The following is an 18,541-nucleotide window of genomic DNA, read 5'->3' on the forward strand; positions in this document are numbered from 1 at the left end:
TTGCGCGCTGCTGCCTTCTTCTTAGTGTTTCCTGTTGCATTCGAAGGTAAATAGTATACACAGTCTCAGTTGGTGAGTGATAATTTATGACTTTTCTTCTGGTAGCAGCAGCGTTGTTGGACTTTTCCATCTTGCATGATACACGTAAATAGCAATGCCCTTCCCCACAATCCCCCGGCGCACTACCCTGTGCAAGGGTCACACATGCAACCAGTTACCTGAAGGCGGCACGGGAGGATGGGTGTTGGCTTAAAGGAAGGCTGCGGTGGCGCCGGTGACGGTGAAATACAATCTCACTTTCTTCACGCGGCACGTTCCACGAGGTTGACTGACTCGGTAACTGATGGCGCTTGGTATACATACCAAACGACCACTGTTGGATCGGATCGGATCGAAGTCGTTGACCAGGACCTGGTGTAACCGCATCGAGACGGCCGCCGGCCGGTACTGGTCATTCTAGCTAGTAGCACTCTCTGGTTTATTATTGCGCAAATGTATAACCGATCACTCTCTCTACTACTGCTGGTCGCTGCGGTTGAGGTGCGGGTTATTAATGGAAAGAGAAAAGTATTTATCTCAATAAGATGGCATAATCCCGCGGGATCGCCTTGGATCTTTTTCTGCACGAGTGGAAGGTGTTCTGCTGTGCGGTTGGTAATATAGTACCATAACTCGCAGAGTTGCATAGAGAGAAAAAAGCTCCAGCACAACTGCTGCAGCACCCCTTGATTAACAGCAGCATCGATCGCCAGCGGTTGCAGACGCCATCCAGAGCCGTATGATGATTGGGTCATCCGCTGCCCGCAAGCATCGAAAGCTGATCACTCTTGGAGCTCGTTAAATTCGATACCGCATAAGAGAGCGGGCAGACGGAGCCGTCTAAACGGTGTATGGTGTTGATTTTTTTAATGATGGATGCATCCGTCCCAGTTCTTGATGAATGCTCGTTGCTTAAGATCTAACAACTTTATTGCGTGCCTGAGGCACGCATAGGGCTTTGCCGTTGAAGCTGGGAGGTTATTGACTTGTTTAACGTTTGCAACGAGAACGAGATTTACAAGGTTCCCCTGCTCGTGACACGGTTCCTGGTAGATTCAAGTTTTGTTTTCGTGAATAAGTTCATTAAATAAATTATGATCTGGCAAGGGATCTCAAGACTATGAATTTGGAAGTATTCAAAAAGGAGTACATCAATAAACGGAGTTTACCCTTCATTATGTCCCATGATTCAGATTCAATTTCGCTTTGGCCACATCAATTTCAGCCGCCATAACAGTAAGGACGCGGTACAATGATAAAACGACAATGGAACAAATCAATCCGCATAAAAACCCCGATTAAAATGAAAATATCACGCACACGATGCCTGAATTAACAGCGCGAGAGTGAGTGACGATCCTGGAATGTAGCGCGAATTCGGTCCGACGTAAAACGGTGGCCGCCGAAGAAGAACCGAAGCAGATAGGTGCACCCTAAGGTTATAGTCAAAGGTAAGTCGCAAGCCTTATCCTGGTACATGAGAACGACGTGTGGATGAGAAGCATGAACCAAGAACTAGCAGGACTCTTTGGTGAACCAAGTATCTGGAAGGTAGCTTTAGCTGGAAGGGAACGATTGGCGGGGCACTGTTGTAAAAATTTAGGACAACAACCTTACCAAGCTAGCTTTCACCTCTAATTCCGTAGGTGCAAGATGAAGAGGAGTGCATAATTCACTGGACCAAATGAAACAGAACCTGGGGAATTCCCTGAGATGTTGGACACACGCGGCCATACACCGGAGTTACATGAAGCAGTATTGTAGAACAGATTCAATCCTAAAAGGACGTAAAACTGAAAAATGTCACGCAAAAATTGACTCCTATTCCCCAATTTTATGAAATATCTTTATCACGCCTCCACGTGGTAATTGCGCCACGAATTAGTCGATTAATTTTTTTTTGGTTTTCAGTGAAATATGTTATAATTTATCCCAAAATTTGTTCTTAAATTCATCATGAAATTTGTAGAATTTGTCCTAGAATCTGTTCTAAAAGTTGTCCTGAGGTTTGAAAATATAACTATATCTTATACAATGTTTTATATAATTTCTCCTGGGCGAATGACCATTTGCTTAAAGCGATAATAAATTAATCAACATTTCTCCTCTCATTTGCCATGAAATATGATCAAAAATTTGACCTAAAACGCATCATAAAATTTGATCTGGAATTTCCTCAAAAACTTTAAATGAATTTTCGACAAATTGTAAAATTTGTTCGAAGATTTATGCTAAAATTTTTCTTGAAATTTTTTAAAATTTGTTACAAGTTTTGTCCTGACGTTTGTCCTAAAATTTGTCTCGCAAATAAAATTGAACACTAAATCTTGGGTTAAGGTTTAGTGTTCAATTTTTATTTATCCAAAAAAATGGCAGCACTGCCTGTAGAAATGTTTCTGAAATTTGTCTAAAAAATTTTCCTCGAGCTTGTCCCGTATCCTGACCTAAAATTTTTCCTAAACTTTGCTTCAATATTTAGTAGTGTTCTTAAATTGGTAAACCATTTGTCCTAAAATATGTTCCCAAGACTGTACTAAAGTTTGTACTAAAAAATTTCTTTGTATTTATTAGAAGAATTGTCATAAAAAATTATTACAAAGATTGCAAAACTGTTCTACAATTTGTTCAAAAATATTGTCCAACAATTTGTGCCAAAAATTGTCCTATGAATTGTCCTAAAATATATTCAAAATTTAAAAAAATTTAAAATTTGTAAAATATTTGTCCTAAAATTTGTTCGAAAACCTTAAAAAATAAAAAAAATCCAAAAAAATTAATCTCAAATCCGGGCATTTATCCTTAAATATGTTCGAAAATTGGTATTAGGTATTGTTCAAAAATTTGACCACAAGCTTGTGCAATAATTTGCCTCAAAAAATTTCCTGAAATTTGTTCTAATATTTGACAAATTGTCCATAAATTTGTAAATCCTATATCCTTTAATTTGTTCTAAAAATTGCACGAAAAACTGTTCAAAAGTTGGTACCAAAATTTTGCCCTGTTATAAAAGTTGTCCGAAAGTTTGTAGTTAAATTGGGCCTATGAATTATTCGAAGTCCCAAAATTAGTTCTTCAATTGGTTCAAGAAGTCGCAAAACTTGTTCTAATATTTTTTTCTAAAATATATCCTAAATGCTGCTCTAATTTTTGGAAAATTCTTCTAACATTTCTACTCAAATCTGACCCGGAATTCGTTTTAAAATTCGTTCAACGATTTATTCCGAAAATTCTTTTAAATTTTTTATACTATTTGTACTATAAATTTTCCTGGCACTTGTTCTATAATTTGACCTAAATTTTACAAAAATTACCCTGAAATTTGTAAAATATTTGTTCTAACATTTTATCTAAAATTTATATGTCTTAAAATGTCTTCTGAAATTTATAAAACCTTTATTCCAAAATTAGTACTAACATATGACATAAAATTTGTTGTAAAATTCTTAAAATGTCCTAGAATTTGGAAAAAAGCATCCTGAAGTTTATTCTAAAATTTATTTTTATATTGATCCCTAGGATTTGCGTTAAATATTTGTTCTAGAACCTCAAATTTATCCTAAAGCTGTCCTGTAAAATATTTGTTCTGGATTTTTTTCTAAAATTGATTTGTCTTAAAATAGCTAAAAAAATTGGAAAAAATTGTTCGAAAATTGTAAAATTGTTCTGTACAAAATCTTGTCCTTAAACGCACTTTTATTTAAAAATTTGCAAAACTGTCCTCAAATTTGTAACACATTGTTCTAATACTTATACCGAAAGTTGAATTAAAATTTATCTTAAAAATTGTCCAAAACATTATCCTAAAATTTTTTCCAAAGCTTGGCTCTTGTTGGTTTGGTTTGTCTTAAAATTTGTTCAAAAACTTTCGAAAATTTATTTCAAAAATTTTTCCAACGCTTTTTTTAAATTTATTTTTATTTATTTTTTTAAATTTTTTTTTAAATTTGTCCATAAATTTATCTTACATTTTTTTTTAAATTTGTCCATAAATTTTCCTAAAATTTGTTCTAAAAATCTTAAATTATCCTAAAATTTGTAAAAACAAAACCCTACTATTTATTATAAAATTCGTTCAAAACATGATTATATTGATCCTAAGATTTGCCTTACAATTCGTTCAAAACTAGTTTAAATACTTTTATTTAATTTTTTTATTTTGTTTAAAATTTTGTCCTAGAATATGTTCTCTAATAGGTATAAATATTTTTTAAAAAATAGATCCAAATATTTTAATCTTGTTCTAAAATGTGTCCCAAAAATGTCTTCAAATTTGCTTGAAATATTGTTCTAAATGTTGTCCCGACACTGGTCTAAAGATTTTTCTTTAATTTGTTCTAAATTTTATCGACAAAGTTAATGCAACATTTGTTATAAAACTTTTTTTGTCAATACTTTATAATATTTGTACTAGTTTTTTTTCTTAAATTAGATTTATTTATCTCAAAATTACTCACCAAAACTGAAAAACTTATGTCCTAACATTTATTCGAAGATTTATCATTAAAACTTCTAAAATATTTGTCGTAGTTTGATTCGGAATTTATTCTAAAAGTTGACAAAAAAATTATTTTTGAAATAGTCCAAAATATTCACATTAAATTTCTCCGAGCTTTTGTCCTATAATTTGTTCTCCAAACATTTAAAAAATAGATCGAGAGATTTTAAATTTGTTCTAAAATTTGTCCTAAAGTTTATCTTAAATTTAGTTCTGAATATTGTCCGTAAATTGGCCACAAAGGGACCATCCATAAACGACGTAGCATTTTTTGAGTGATTTTTAACACCCCCTCCCCCATCGTAGCATTTCGTCACAAACCTCTAAACAACCCCCGCCCCCTGGTAATTTGCATTTTCGATGCCAAATGACTTTAAAATGCATGAAACGTCGAGATTTTATGGAATCTCGAGAAAAAATTTTTTTAACGAAAGTTCCTTTTTGGACTTTTTTTTTGTTCAAAAGGGGAAAAATTTCAAAATCGAGCTGGTATTATTGATGTCAAATGACTTCAAAATGCATAAAGCGTCTTAAATTTGATGTCATCCCGAAAATTTTTTTTTGACGAAAATTGACTTTTTTGACGATTTTTGTTCAAAGGGGGAGTAAGGGAAAATTTCAAAATCGAATTTGCATTATCGATGCCAAATGACTTTAAAATGCATGAAACGTCGAGATTTTACGGAAACACGAGAAAAAAATTTTTTTAACGAAAGTTCTTTTTTGGACTTTTTTGTTCAAAAGGGGAAAAATTTCAAAATCGAGCTGGTATTATTGATGTCAAATGAATTCAAAATGCATAAAGCGTCTTAAATTTGATGTTATCCCGAAAAAATTTTTTTGACGAAAATTGACTTTTTTGACGATTTTTGTTCAAAGGGGGGAGTAAAGGAAAATTTCACAATCGAAGTTGCATTTTCGATGCCAAATGACTTTAAATTGCATGAAACGTCGAGATTTTACGAAATCACGAGAACATTTTTTTTTAACGAAGGTTCTTTTTTGGACTTTTTTTGTTCAAAAGGGCGAAAATTTCAAAATCGAGCTGGTATTATTGATGTCAAATGACTTCAAAATGCATAAAGCGTCAAAATTTGATATTATCTCGAAAAAATTTTTTTGACGAAAATTGACTTTTTTTGACGATTTTTGTTCAAAGGGGGGAGTAAAGGAAAATTTCAAAATCGAATTTGCATTTTCGATGCCAAATGACTTTAAATTGCATGAAACGTCGAGATTTTACGGAACCCGCAACCTTTGAGACTCCGGCCCAATGCACTAACCCTTATGCTATCCCTGGGTATGGTGACATCCCAGAAAGAACATATGATTATCCCACTGGCGACGGTGATCGTACCCTGCCTGCAAAGCGAGGAATCACACACAACGGCAGCTGATCACCCCAACACATTTGATCTATTTAATTTCCCCGCTAGATACCAAGGCCCGGGTTTTTATAATCGTCTGATGTCTAATTTTTAGTTCATTACCCATCGTACTTCGGTGGGTGACAGAGCTAATGAAGACTGTCGATTTCTGGTCCCTTGCCCAGTGAACAGAGGTATGACGGGAGCGAACCCGCCCGTTCGAATTAAACTAATAATTCAATTTTTTTGGTCTTTTGGCTTAAGTGCCAATACCTTATTTAGGACTGGTGGTTGCGGGTTCGAGTCTCGCCTCTGGGTGGTGAATTTTTTTCACATGATTGCTTAGCTTCACTCACCATTTCCGATCGTTTTTCCCCGTTGGATACCACCAGTCCTAAATAAGGTATTGGCACTTAAGCCAAAAGACCAAAAAAATTGAATTATTAGTCTTTTTTGGACTTTTTTTGTTCAAAAGGGCGAAAATTTCAAAATCGAGCTGGTATTATTGATGTCAAATGAATTCAAAATGCATAAAGCGTCTTAAATTTGATGTTATCCCGAAAAAAATTTTTTGACGAAAATTGACTTTTTTGACGATTTTTGTTCAAAGGGGGGAGTAAAGGAAAATTTCACAATCGAAGTTGCATTTTCGATGCCAAATGACTTTAAAATGCATGAAACGTCGAGATTTTATGGAATCCCAAGAAATTTTTTTTAACGAAAGTTCTTTTTTGGACTTTTTTTGTCCAAAAGGGGGAAAATTTCAAAATCGAGCTGGTATTATTGATGTCAAATAACTTCAAAATGCATAAAGCGTCAAAATTTGATGTTATCTCGAAAATTTTTTTTTTTACGAAAATTGACTTTTTTGACGATTTTTGTTCAAAGGGGGCAGTAAAGGAAAATTTCCAAACCGAATTTGCATTTTCGATGCCAAATGACTTTAAAATGCATGAAACGTCGAGATTTTACGGAATCACAAGAAAAATTTTTTTTAACGAAAGTTCTTTTTTGGACTTTTTTTGTTCAAAAGGGCGAAAATTTCAAAATCGAGCTGGTATTATTGATGTCAAATGACTTCAAAATGCATAAAGCGTCAAAATTTGATATTATCTCGAAAAAAATTTTTTGACGAAGATTGACTTTTTTTGACGATTTTTGTTCAAAGGGGGGAGTAAAGGAAAATTTCAAAATCGAATTTGCATTTTCGATGCCAAATGACTTTAAATTGCATGAAACGTCGAGATTTTACGGAATCACGAGAAAAAAATTTTTTAACGAAAGTTCTTTTTTGGACTTTTTTTGTCCAAAAGGGGGAAAATTTCAAAATCGAGCTGGTATTATTGATGTCAAATGACTTCAAAATGCATAAAGCGTCAAAATTTGATGTCATCTCGAAAATTTTTTTTTGACGAAAATTGACTTTTTTGACGATTTTTGTTCAAAGGGGGGAGTAAAGGAAAATTTCAAAATCGAAGTTGCATTTTCGATGCCAAATGACTTTAAAATGCATGAAACGTCGAGATTTTATGGAATCACGAGAAAAAATTTTTAACGAAAGTTCTTTTTTGGACTTTTTTGTCCAAAAGGGGGAAAATTTCAAAATCGTGCTGGTATTATTGATGTCAAATGACTTCAAAATGCATAAAGCGTCAAAATTTGATGTCATCTCGAAAAATTTTTTTTGACGAAAATTGACTTTTTTGACGATTTTTGTTCAAAGGGGGGAGTAAAGGAAAATTTCAAAATCGAAGTTGCATTTTCGATGCCAAATGACTTTAAAATGCATGAAACGTCGAGATTTTATGGAATCACGAGAAAAAAATTTTTTAACGAAAGTTCTTTTTTGGACTTTTTTTTGTCCAAAAGGGGGAAAATTTCAAATCTCGAGAAAATTTTTTTTAACGAAAGTTCTTTTTTGGACTTTTTTTGTTCAAAAGGGCGAAAATTTCAAAATCGAGCTGGTATTATTGATGTCAAATGACTTCAAAATGCATAAAGCGTCAAAATTTGATATTATCTCGAAAAAAATTTTTTGACGAAGATTGACTTTTTTTGACGATTTTTGTTCAAAGGGGGGAGTAAAGGAAAATTTCAAAATCGAATTTGCATTTTCGATGCCAAATGACTTTAAATTGTATGAAACGTCGAGATTTTACGGAATCACGAGAAAAATTTTTTTTAACGAAAGTTCTTTTTTGGACTTTTTTTGTCCAAAAGGGGAAAAATTTCAAAATCGAGCTGGTATTATTGATGTCAAATGAATTCAAAATGCATAAAGCGTCTTAAATTTGATGTTATCCCGAAAAAATTTTTTTGACGAAAATTGACTTTTTTTGGCGATTTTTGTTCAAAGGGGGGAGTAAAGGAAAATTTCAAAATCGAAGTTGCATTTTCGATGCCAAATGACTTTAAAATGCATGAAACGTCGAGATTTTATGGAATCTCGAGAAAAAATTTTTAACGAAAGTTCTTTTTTGGACTTTTTTGTCCAAAAGGGGGAAAATTTCAAAATCGTGCTGGTATTATTGATGTCAAATGACTTCAAAATGCATAAAGCGTCAAAATTTGATGTTATCTCGAAAAAATTTTTTTGACGAAAATTGACTTTTTTTGACGATTTTTGTTCAAAGGGGGGAGTAAAGGAAAATTTCAAAATCGAATTTGCATTTTCGATGCCAAATGACTTTAAATTGCATGAAACGTCGAGATTTTATGGAATCTCGAGAAAAAAAAATTTTTAACGAAGGTTCTTTTTTGGACTTTTTTTTCAAAAGGGGGAAAATTCCAAAATCGAGCTGGTATTATTGATGCCAAATGACTTCAAAATGCATAAAGCGTCAAAATTTGATGTCATCTCGAAAAAAATTTCTGGCGAAGATTGACTTTTTTAACGATTTTTGTTCTAAAATTTGATCTAAAATTTATTTGTCTTAAAATGTTTAATGAAATTTATAAAACTTTTATCCCAAAATTTGTTCCAAAAATGAGTACATCAGAATGTTCAATAATATGAATAAAACGGGACAAAAATTGTAAACTTGCCCTCAAACTCTATTCCTTGCTTCTTCCAAAACTTATCCCGAAATTAGCTCTAAAATTTCACCTAAAGTTTGTATTTAAAAATTGTCCGAAATATTTTCATCAAATTTGTCTCAAGTTCGGTTCTACAATGTCTTAAAATTGGTTCTAAAACTTTGAAAATTTATTTCAAAGTTGTGCTAAAACTTTTTTATAAAGATTTGTGATCAGTATAAGATTTTTTTTCCAAAAATTTGTCCCTGAATTTTCCTAGAATGTTATAAAATTCTTAAATTTTCCTAAAATTTGTTTAAAATCCTTAAATTGTGCTCAAAAATTCTAAAATTCTTAAATTGTCTCAAAATTTGTTTTAAACTTCTTAAATGACAATTTAAAATTTGTGAAAAACATCCTTAAACTTGTTCTGAAATTCGTAAACAAATTTATTACGATATTGATCATAAAATTAGCCTTCAAATTTGTTCTAATTTTTTTTAAATATTTTTATTTAAATTTGTTATATAATTTGTACTATAATCTTTCCTAAAATTAGTACTAAGCTTTGGCCTAAAATTTGTCCCAAGTTGTTAAAGATTTGTCATAAAATTTCTAAAATTTGTTCTAAATTTGTAAAAAAATCTAATTTTGTCCTAAATTTTGTCCTCTAATAGGTTCAAACTTTAAAAAAATGGATTTAAAGATGTTAAAATTGCTCTAAAAGTTGTCGCAAAAGTTGTCCTAAAATTAACCTTAAATTTTGTTCTAAATATTGTTCCTAAATTGCATATTGTAAAAAATATCAAAAATTTGCCCTAAAACTTGTCCTAAAATTCGTTCTAACATGTATCTTAAATGTTAGTTCTATATATTTTCTTAAAAATTAAACCAAAAATTAACCTTTAAATTTAATATAAAATTTGCCTACAATTTATTCCAAAATTTCTTTGAAAACTTTTTTTTTAAATTGGTCACTAGAATTTGTTCTATAATTTAGCCTAAAATTTGTTTTACGATTAATCCTAAAATTTTAAACTTATGTTCTAGAATTTGAAAAAAAAACATTTGTCCCAAAATGTCTTGAAATTCGCTTTAAGATTTGTAAAAAAATGTCCTCAAATTTGTTCACCATTAGATGCAACAATTTGAAAAAAATCGGTCTAAAAATCGAAAGGTTGTCTTTAAATTTGTGTAAACATTTTTTTTTTTTGCAAAATTTGTAAAATCTTTTCAAGCTTCGCTTCAAAACTTTAAGACATTGTCCTAAAATTTGACCTGGAATTTCTTCCAAAATTTGACATAAATTCGTGGAAAAAAATTTCATAGATTATTTTAGAACAATTTTAAAACATTTTTTTTTTCAATTTGGTTCTGAAGATTGTTCACAAATTCATTTGAAAATTTAATTTTATCCGAAACTTTTATTTACTAAATTTTTATATTATTTCAACTCAACATTTTGTTCGAATTTGTTCTAAAATTTGACCCAAAATTTACTTTCAAATTTGTTTTAGGATTCGTCCTAAAATTTGGTCGAATATTTGTTTCTAAATTTATTCTGGAATTTATAAACCATTTCGGTAAATTCGTTCTACAGTTGCGGTGGAATAGAAGTGGAATCAACCTGCGTAAATCACCGGCAGCATTGAATTTTGTCCAACTAATTGTCCTGAAACCCCTCCAGTAATGTGTCTTGTTCTATGTCTGTATGAAAATGAATCTTAAATTTTGTTCTAAAATATCAAACATTGACCTGGAATTTGTTCTAAAAACATTCTCACAAATGTGCCCAGAATGGTACCTCTAAATTTATTCACGCATTAATCCTGGTTAATTTTAGATCAAATTTGGTGGTAAATCGGTGTAAATTGACCGCCGGCTTTGACTAAATCAATCACGACATGATTGTTGCCAAATTAACCAAACTGGGATTCAACGGTTCACTACTTCACGGGTTCCAATCGGATTTCGTTGGCCATGAACTAAGTGCGAATGAAGGCAACGAATACTCCGAAACGTTTGCGACTACATCTGACAGCCCGCAAGGAAGCCATGTTGGACCAGTCATCTTCCTACTTTACTTCAACGATGTGAATTACAGACTGAGTATACGCGGATGTTTCCAAATTTTCGCCACAAGCTATATGAAAAGTTTATTTATATAATTCCAATAAAATTTAATTATTTCCTTATCACGCAAAATCCTATAAAATAAACTAAATATCAAACACAAACTATATAACAGATCATCACTTACCCTTATGAAACAGAACGACTGTTCCGGATCCTTTCCTTTCGCCTTCTCATCCATCCTTGAGACGGTTTGTCCCCCGCACAACGACGAGTGCCGAAACTCCCAAACAGATCGCTTATCAGCAGACACCGGCACCGGCCAGCGAACTAATCCGTCCCGAACTTAAGCTTACGAGGCTAAATTCGTTCGCAGCGATAACGAAAACACACCACGGCACGTCTAATTGGCTTCTTGGTTAACTAAATACGTTGGAGGTTGCAGCAACACACACACACAGACACAAAACAAGAACGAATCACTTGCCCTAGCACCTAAATCAGTGATCCGATTTGGGAAGCTCACTTTTATTGATTTATTTTCTTTTCTTCAAGACACAATTTTCTTCTTTTCCTATTATTTCCGTGCCATTTCCTTCTACACATGCTCGTCCTTCAAATGGCCATATTCGGGTTACTTCCTTTTCACCTTTTAGCTTCCCCTAACAAATTTGACACCTGACCGGGTCGGAGCACTGAGGGCAACAGCAAAGCGAAACCCCGAAAATCACAATAAATTCTTTTCCTTTCCCCCGCCCCTGTAGGTTAGCATACCGAACTAATGGAAACCTTTTTCCGTCACTTTGCACCCTTCGCAGTCGCAGACGGATTCAGGTTCAGGTAAGTAGGTACAACAACCGATAACACCACCGCCACGTTCCAGTTGTTGGTGCGGAGGCGTAATTGATGCTATTATGCGAATATTAATGCCACACGAGCAACAATTCTGAACGTTCACTACCCCCGAAAAATTTGCGGAAAAAAATCTTATTCAACGTCCGTCGTATAGAAGTATGAATCAGCGAACTTTAAGCCACGCGACTCAACACGAAAGTTCTACCTCTATGTCCGATTCCACCACCAGCCGAGTTTTTGTAAGTTTCGACTCCAAACAACTCGCCGCCGCTGCGCGACAATCGTTCAAATTGCCAACTGCGATCCGCAGTCAGAGTATAGGCAGCACCTATTATTCACAAAACGTCACGACTTTTTCCCGTTTTTGTGGTCACCACTGGTCACCATCGAGAAGCGTATACAAAAGGTAATTGGCGACGGGTGTACTAGCTGGTCACGTTTCGAATCTACGGTTGGTATTGTACCGCGCGTAATGCGCCACTCGGAGCGCGTAACCTAAACCTAAACAAAACAACGTCAAACACGATCGAAGTACAAATCGGCACTGAAACGGTGTCTGGCTGAAGGTGTGCTGTGCTAGTGCTAGACTATACGGTTTACGGGCGTAGGCGGAGGGCAGCGGTATATGATAAAACAGTCAGTTATGGGTTGGTTGTGTGAGTGAGGCACACCTTGTTTATGTTTCATGCACGCTCGAGTAGTGAAATCTGCACCACCTGGTGAGGGGTGTCAGCAGCCGTTGAGAATTGTGTTTCGTTAAATATCGTATAGTCGACATTTGGGCGAATATCGATCAGCGGATAACCAACAACTGTGTAGGATGGAAGGTAGATACATTTACTATCTGATAACTTTCTTTCGATGACGAAAAATAATGTGACAAAGGCAAACATAAACAGATGATGTACTGAGATGTTTTCAAACATTAATCGACGTCGATATTTCATAAAGTCGTAATTGCATTAAGCTGATTTCGAGAAAATCAAGCACACATTGTCTGTTCCCATTTATCAATAAAAAAACGCAGATTGTATTTTTTAGAGCGTCACGCTTTCGTCACAGACACCAAACTGTCAAAGTCACTTTGGCAGTTTTGCTTCGAGATCTCAGTATGCATATCTTTAATTACTTCAGTGTGATGTGCTGTAGTAAGCTTTCAAATAGTTGATCCCCAAGTGCAGGCGGTCGCGATTTGCTCGTTGGGCCACAGCCTCTGTCCAACTAACGAATTTGATTCGCTAGTTGGACCACAAATGCAGCTGTTCACATCTCTAATTGTTGTCAGTTTGATCGTCAAAGTGAACTTGACGTGAAATTTTGACATTAAGATGGTTTTTAGTTGGACAATGGTCCAACTAGCGGAGGTCCAACAAAAAAACGACTGTATAAGGAGAGTGGCGACAACTGTCAAAAATGGAACAATGATTATTTGTCAGTGCCATTCAATTTTAATAGCTAAATAATAGTAAACCGAGCTGATTTGATCGACAAGGAAAGTAAGAAAATGGAAACGAAAAATTGAAAAATATTGGTGATCAGCTTCAGTACCTGCTGGTGATTTCCCTACCACCTTTGCAGAGACCAGTGATTCTCAATCTGTGGTCCGCGGACCCCTTGGAGGCGCTGAAGTATTTGCTGTGAGTCCGCGAAGAAAAAATATCTTCGGCTGGAATAGCCTATTAATTTTTGTGCAACATTTTCGCTAGAAATGCATATGTGTTCTACATAACGGAAAGCTGAATTTTGTTATAAATTGGAAAGCTTAACAAGATCGATCGTTCATTTCTTTTTAAAATACATTTAATCTGTTGGGGAGGGGAAGAAAGCCGTATTTGGGGCGGCCTAATCCCCATAGAAAGGTGATGATGAAGAATAACACGGAATATCAAACCAACGTCAATGTTGGACCAGTGCTAGGGGCATATCACTTGTGATACATTGAAAAACTACAAGGGACAGCCCAATGGGGTTGTACGAACTGCAGACGTAGGACTGCAGTACGTGAAATATTCTATTTCAAAAATATTTCTTTCAACAGTTCTCTTCACGTATAACCAATCAACATCGAATGGTACATATTGAACCAAACCGTCTTGCTCATTAGGTCTTTTTATTCATAATGAGTGATCGAATATGATTAAACTAATTCAATGAGCTCTGAAAAAAGCAAACAGAAAACAGCGATCGAAATTCGAGCTAATATCTGGAACTGTTTTAAATTTTTATGGAAGATTCTCAGCTTTAAAAAAAATGCAAAAGCTTTTCGATGTTGTTGTAATTTTCCTAAAATACACATATAAAGGTGGGGATGCAGTGATCTTAATCATATAACGAAGTAAAACAAATACAAGGATCGAAAATAATTTTATATATGGACTTAGATGCGTTTTTGCAACGGTTTTTTGAGTAACAGTGTATTCATTCATAAATAGTATTAGTAGTATCAAAGTGATTCTACTAGATAGGTTGACTGGAAATAAATCACGTGGAATTAATAAATTGAAGGAAAGTAAATAATAAACCTTCATTGCGCTTTCCATCGATTCGCGTGAATATCTTGCTAAGAAAGTTTTCGTCCCCTTAGCCTGGCATGGAGATGTCCAATCAAAGAAATGCAAGTTTCCGCTTTGCACAACGAAAGCTCAGATTTCTATCATACACGCATGCATTGATGGGGTTTGATCGGGCAAGTCGCCTATTGAACTGCACTACCTAGCGTGCCTCCACATCCAGTGTAACGGACTTATCAGTCTGCTACACTGGTAGTGAAAGCGCGCAGCGTAGTTCGCTACTCTGCCTGCCGTTCAACAGGCAACTGAGCTTGTTGGACCAAATCTGTTTTTTAAATAAATGATGATGTCGTCATTCATAGAAGCGTTGCACGTTAGGTATATAAATCAGTAGTGCCAGACTAGAGAAGCTTTGGTATCTACTTCCTGGAAAAACCGGGAAAAACATGGAAAACCGGGAATTAAATTTCACCTGAAAAAACCTGGAATCCTCAGGGAACTTTGAAAGTCGACCATGATGATATTAGAAAGTAGACGTTTCTAATGTTCGGGATCGATAATGCCATCTTAACTGCATACGCTTCCACAGAGAAAACGCTACAATGTTGCGAGAGGCTTGATGTTCTTGCTACATCATTGAATTGTCTCCGACTGTATCATTGAATTTGGACGCATCATTGTAGAATATCGTGCATTACCGCAATCAGCTCGACTGTACTTTTCCGATTATTGGTGGTATTTTCTCAGTTGGATCCCCGGTTATTAGTTTTGTTTATAACCCGAACAATTGATGGTTTTGCCATTTTTCACCACTCCTTTTTCTGGTAACCGTATCTATTATGGTCAGTGCTGCTTCTGCAACTTCCTACGTACGCTTCGACGCTTGTCCAATCGTTGTTGTAACGGTCTTTTTCCTGCAAATGTAATGCAATCCCGCGAGAGAATTTGCTGCTAATAGCTCGAAGGGAAGAGTACTCGCTTCAGCTATGATCAATTGAATTGGGCTAGTAACGAAGGCGCCATAGGCGAAGCAAACCATTTTGTTGCAAGCAGATGCGAGTGTTCTGCTCACTAGGACAATGCCGTATTTTTTATAGTAAGGTTTAGAAAGCTTCAAAAGCCTGACCTGTAGTGTACTGGCACCGTTGTACTTTCGTGCCAACAACTAAAAGCATTTCTTACCATGACCTTTGGGCCATTTAACTCTCGACTCTTCTCTTTTTGTGCGTCTCCGTCTGTTACGTCGATATTAAATCCTCGTCTGAGCGAACTGATTTTCTGAGCCATTCCGTAAGTCATTCAGCTCCCAGCTTTATCACTATCTACTTGGATAGTCCCCTGTGATGAACTCATCCTACTCCGAGAGTTCCCCGACGGAGGAATTTCTCCCGACACTGATATCCTCTCTCTTGAGCCATTTAGCTCGGATATTATACGACGGTCAAACTACCATACTCCGGCTGAGAGTTCCCTGGCGGCAGAATTTCTGTCGGTGTCGATGTCTGTTTCGTAAACCAATTAGCTCCCAGCCAATTTGAATCTACCCTACTGAGAATTCCTCGGTGGTGGATTTAGTACGACACCGATGTTATCGTGAGCCGTTTAACTCCCCGCTTCGTTCCAGTCTACTCCATCTAGTTCCCGGCGGTCAAACTAGCCTACTCAACAGGTCAGCCAGTAGGGGGCGAAGTCTGTTCAGCGATTTCGGTTGGAGCGTGGCTTCCGGTTCACTTGCGCCTCAACAACCCGCTGTTGGACACGATCCACTCGAACTAGTCCTCGGCGGTGGATCTTGTCTACTCATAAGCTACCCGGAAGGGTGTCGAGGTTCGTCCGGCGATTCCGACGGAGCCTGGCGCTCCGATAATCCGAACCTGGTGCTGCGTCGCGTACTACTCCACTGGTTCCCGGCGGTGGATCTAGTCTACTGCGGCAGAATTTTTCCTGAATCATCATATGCTCATCTTTGACTATATTGTCAAGTGCCATGCCGGGCATACCCTTTCGAACTTCACGTTCACGCACTCCGGACGAAGGGGTGACGAAGCATGTCCAAACCGATGCAGGTACTTCCGAAAGCATCCATGCATGGACAACAACTGCGTCAAATGGAAGTTCACCGCTTCATGCTTCCTATGTACCCACGCCGACACATTTGAGATGAATCCTTTCTCCGCGGTATCCCACTCTTTCTGCCACTTAACCAACGAGTCTGCTCTGATCAGTTTCCTTGCATTTCGTGTATTCTTCTGCTGAGACCATTCCATGTCCTCAGCCAGAGTGATGCAGATGGGAATCATCTCAGCAATGATGCATACCGCCTCCGAAGATATCGTTCTGTACATGCTCACGACACGAATAGCCATTAGGCAGTTAGTTGTCTTCCTAGCCTTCTCACATACCTAGTTGAAATGGCTGTCAATGCCGTACATCGAGGAGTGTTTTCTTTACGGTTAGCGGGAGTCGTTAGAAGAGAGGCTAGTCGATCACGCCAGGCTCTGCTGATAAACTTTGCCCTTTGTCGAGAGTCCACAAAAGCTTATTCAGAGTAAGGTCGGTGTTATATACATCACACGTTGCCATTCCACTCGTAGTTTCGCTTGAACGATTGGAAGGTAGCTCAAGATCGCCGATCTTTCGCAGAAGTGTTTTGCGGGGCGGTGTTTTGCAAACTGTCAACGAAAAATGCAACGTAGGCTTAATTCGGGCAATAACCGGTCTATCTTCTACAATATTTTTGAATGATGATGCTGAGAATAATTCACAAATTATCTGCAAATTGTTCGCTTCGAAGTTTGTAAGTGTGTTTTTCAATGAGACTCTGTCCTCGCCTTCAGATAGACATCGCTGCTAACTACAAGAGTCTAATCAGTTCTAATCCTCTATCAAGACACATCGATTCTTCAGCATTAGAGCGAGTCAACATTCAAGTGAGATCTAGAACGTTACGGGGAGTAGGTTCTTCTGATAGCGCCTTTTCGACGAACTAATCATACCGCGAATTTCGCTATCATGGGACTTCAAAGACATGTAACGCACTTGTTCAACTTCCATCTGTCTCGGCCAATACTAAGGAACCGATTCCTGTAGTTTTTAGAAGTAATTATTTTAAGTTTCCATCATTGTCATCCATCTGTTTCTGTGTGAGTTATCTGAATACTCGACAAACATATGATTACGGCGTAAAAGCCAACTGTCAAAATTCAATTTGAATAAAAATTCCGGAGTAACAGTTACTCGTCAATCACAGATGTTGGTAGAGAACGAAAGAGAAAAGTTTTGTCTCGCATTTAGTGTGGTGAACGGTGTTCGGCCAACACCGGTCCTCCGGAAAGTTAGGGGGTTGGTGTCAGGCCCTGCGAGCCAGCCGTAAAAAACCAATTGCAACGAAAAGTCAACAAGATAAGAATGCGAACCGATACCAATGGCGACGACCACTGCGACGAAAAGGGACTAGCGATTGGAAGCTCGGAACGTGGAACTGCAGATCTCTCAACTCCATCGGGAGCACCCGCGTACGCGCCGATGTTCTCAAGGACCGCGGGTTCGGAATCGTAGCGCTGCAGGAGGTGTGTTGGACAGGATCCACGGTGCGAACGTTTAGAGGTAATCATACCATCTACCAGAGCGACAACACACATGAGCTAGGGACAGCTTTTATTGTGATGGGCCTTTATGCCTGGAAGAAGCGGAGTGCGAGGAAATGGAACTGCTGTGCCCAAGGGGCGTGACACTTCCAATAAATTGTAAAGTATTATACAATTATAATGTTTTGATAGAATTATAAGCAACATTATAATTTTATACACTTTATAAGCAAATATGCTTTCAGAATTTTCGAACTGGTTTTCGAACTTATTCTCAGTGTGCGGTGAATTTATTAGTTGTCATTTTTTATTGTTGACATCAGGCGAAAAATAAAAATCGAAAAAATAATTTTCGCTGCACAAAACCTCGGATACGTCTGTACTTGTGCCACAACGCAAGAATTCGGTACCAACTTTATCACCTAGACCGTAGAAGAACTACCTATGGAGCAGCAGGTAAGGACAGGCCGGCATTAATTCTAATTCTCCAACTATTTACTATTTTTTCACTTTTCTAGAATGTTAAACAAACATACCGTGGGTCACGAAGGAGAATTCCTTCTGGAAGGTAAGTACCTGGTTTGTTAACTTCGACCGGTA

General features: G+C 36.4%; 1 protein-coding gene across 3 annotated transcripts in view; it reads right to left on the reverse strand.

The window, feature by feature from the left end:
• Positions 1-12,398, reverse strand: part of LOC131686941 (rhophilin-2) — a 166,105-nt gene extending 153,707 nt beyond the window's left edge. Inside the window, exons 1-2 of one of the 3 annotated variants that reach the window (XM_058970987.1) lie at positions 12,050-12,398; positions 11,177-11,602 (exon numbers count right to left, since the gene is read on the reverse strand). In XM_058970987.1, the coding sequence (XP_058826970.1) occupies positions 11,177-11,230 (54 nt within the window). In that variant the 5' untranslated portion in view covers positions 11,231-11,602; positions 12,050-12,398. Of the gene's footprint in view, positions 1-11,176 lie in introns of all 3 variants that reach the window. The other 2 variants (XM_058970982.1, XM_058970975.1) reach the window with 2 other exon arrangements.
• Positions 12,399-18,541: the final 6,143 nt, after the last annotated feature.

This window comes from Topomyia yanbarensis, chromosome 1 (assembly GCF_030247195.1).
Source record: "Topomyia yanbarensis strain Yona2022 chromosome 1, ASM3024719v1, whole genome shotgun sequence".
In the NCBI taxonomy this organism is placed as follows: Eukaryota; Metazoa; Arthropoda; class Insecta; order Diptera; family Culicidae; genus Topomyia; species Topomyia yanbarensis.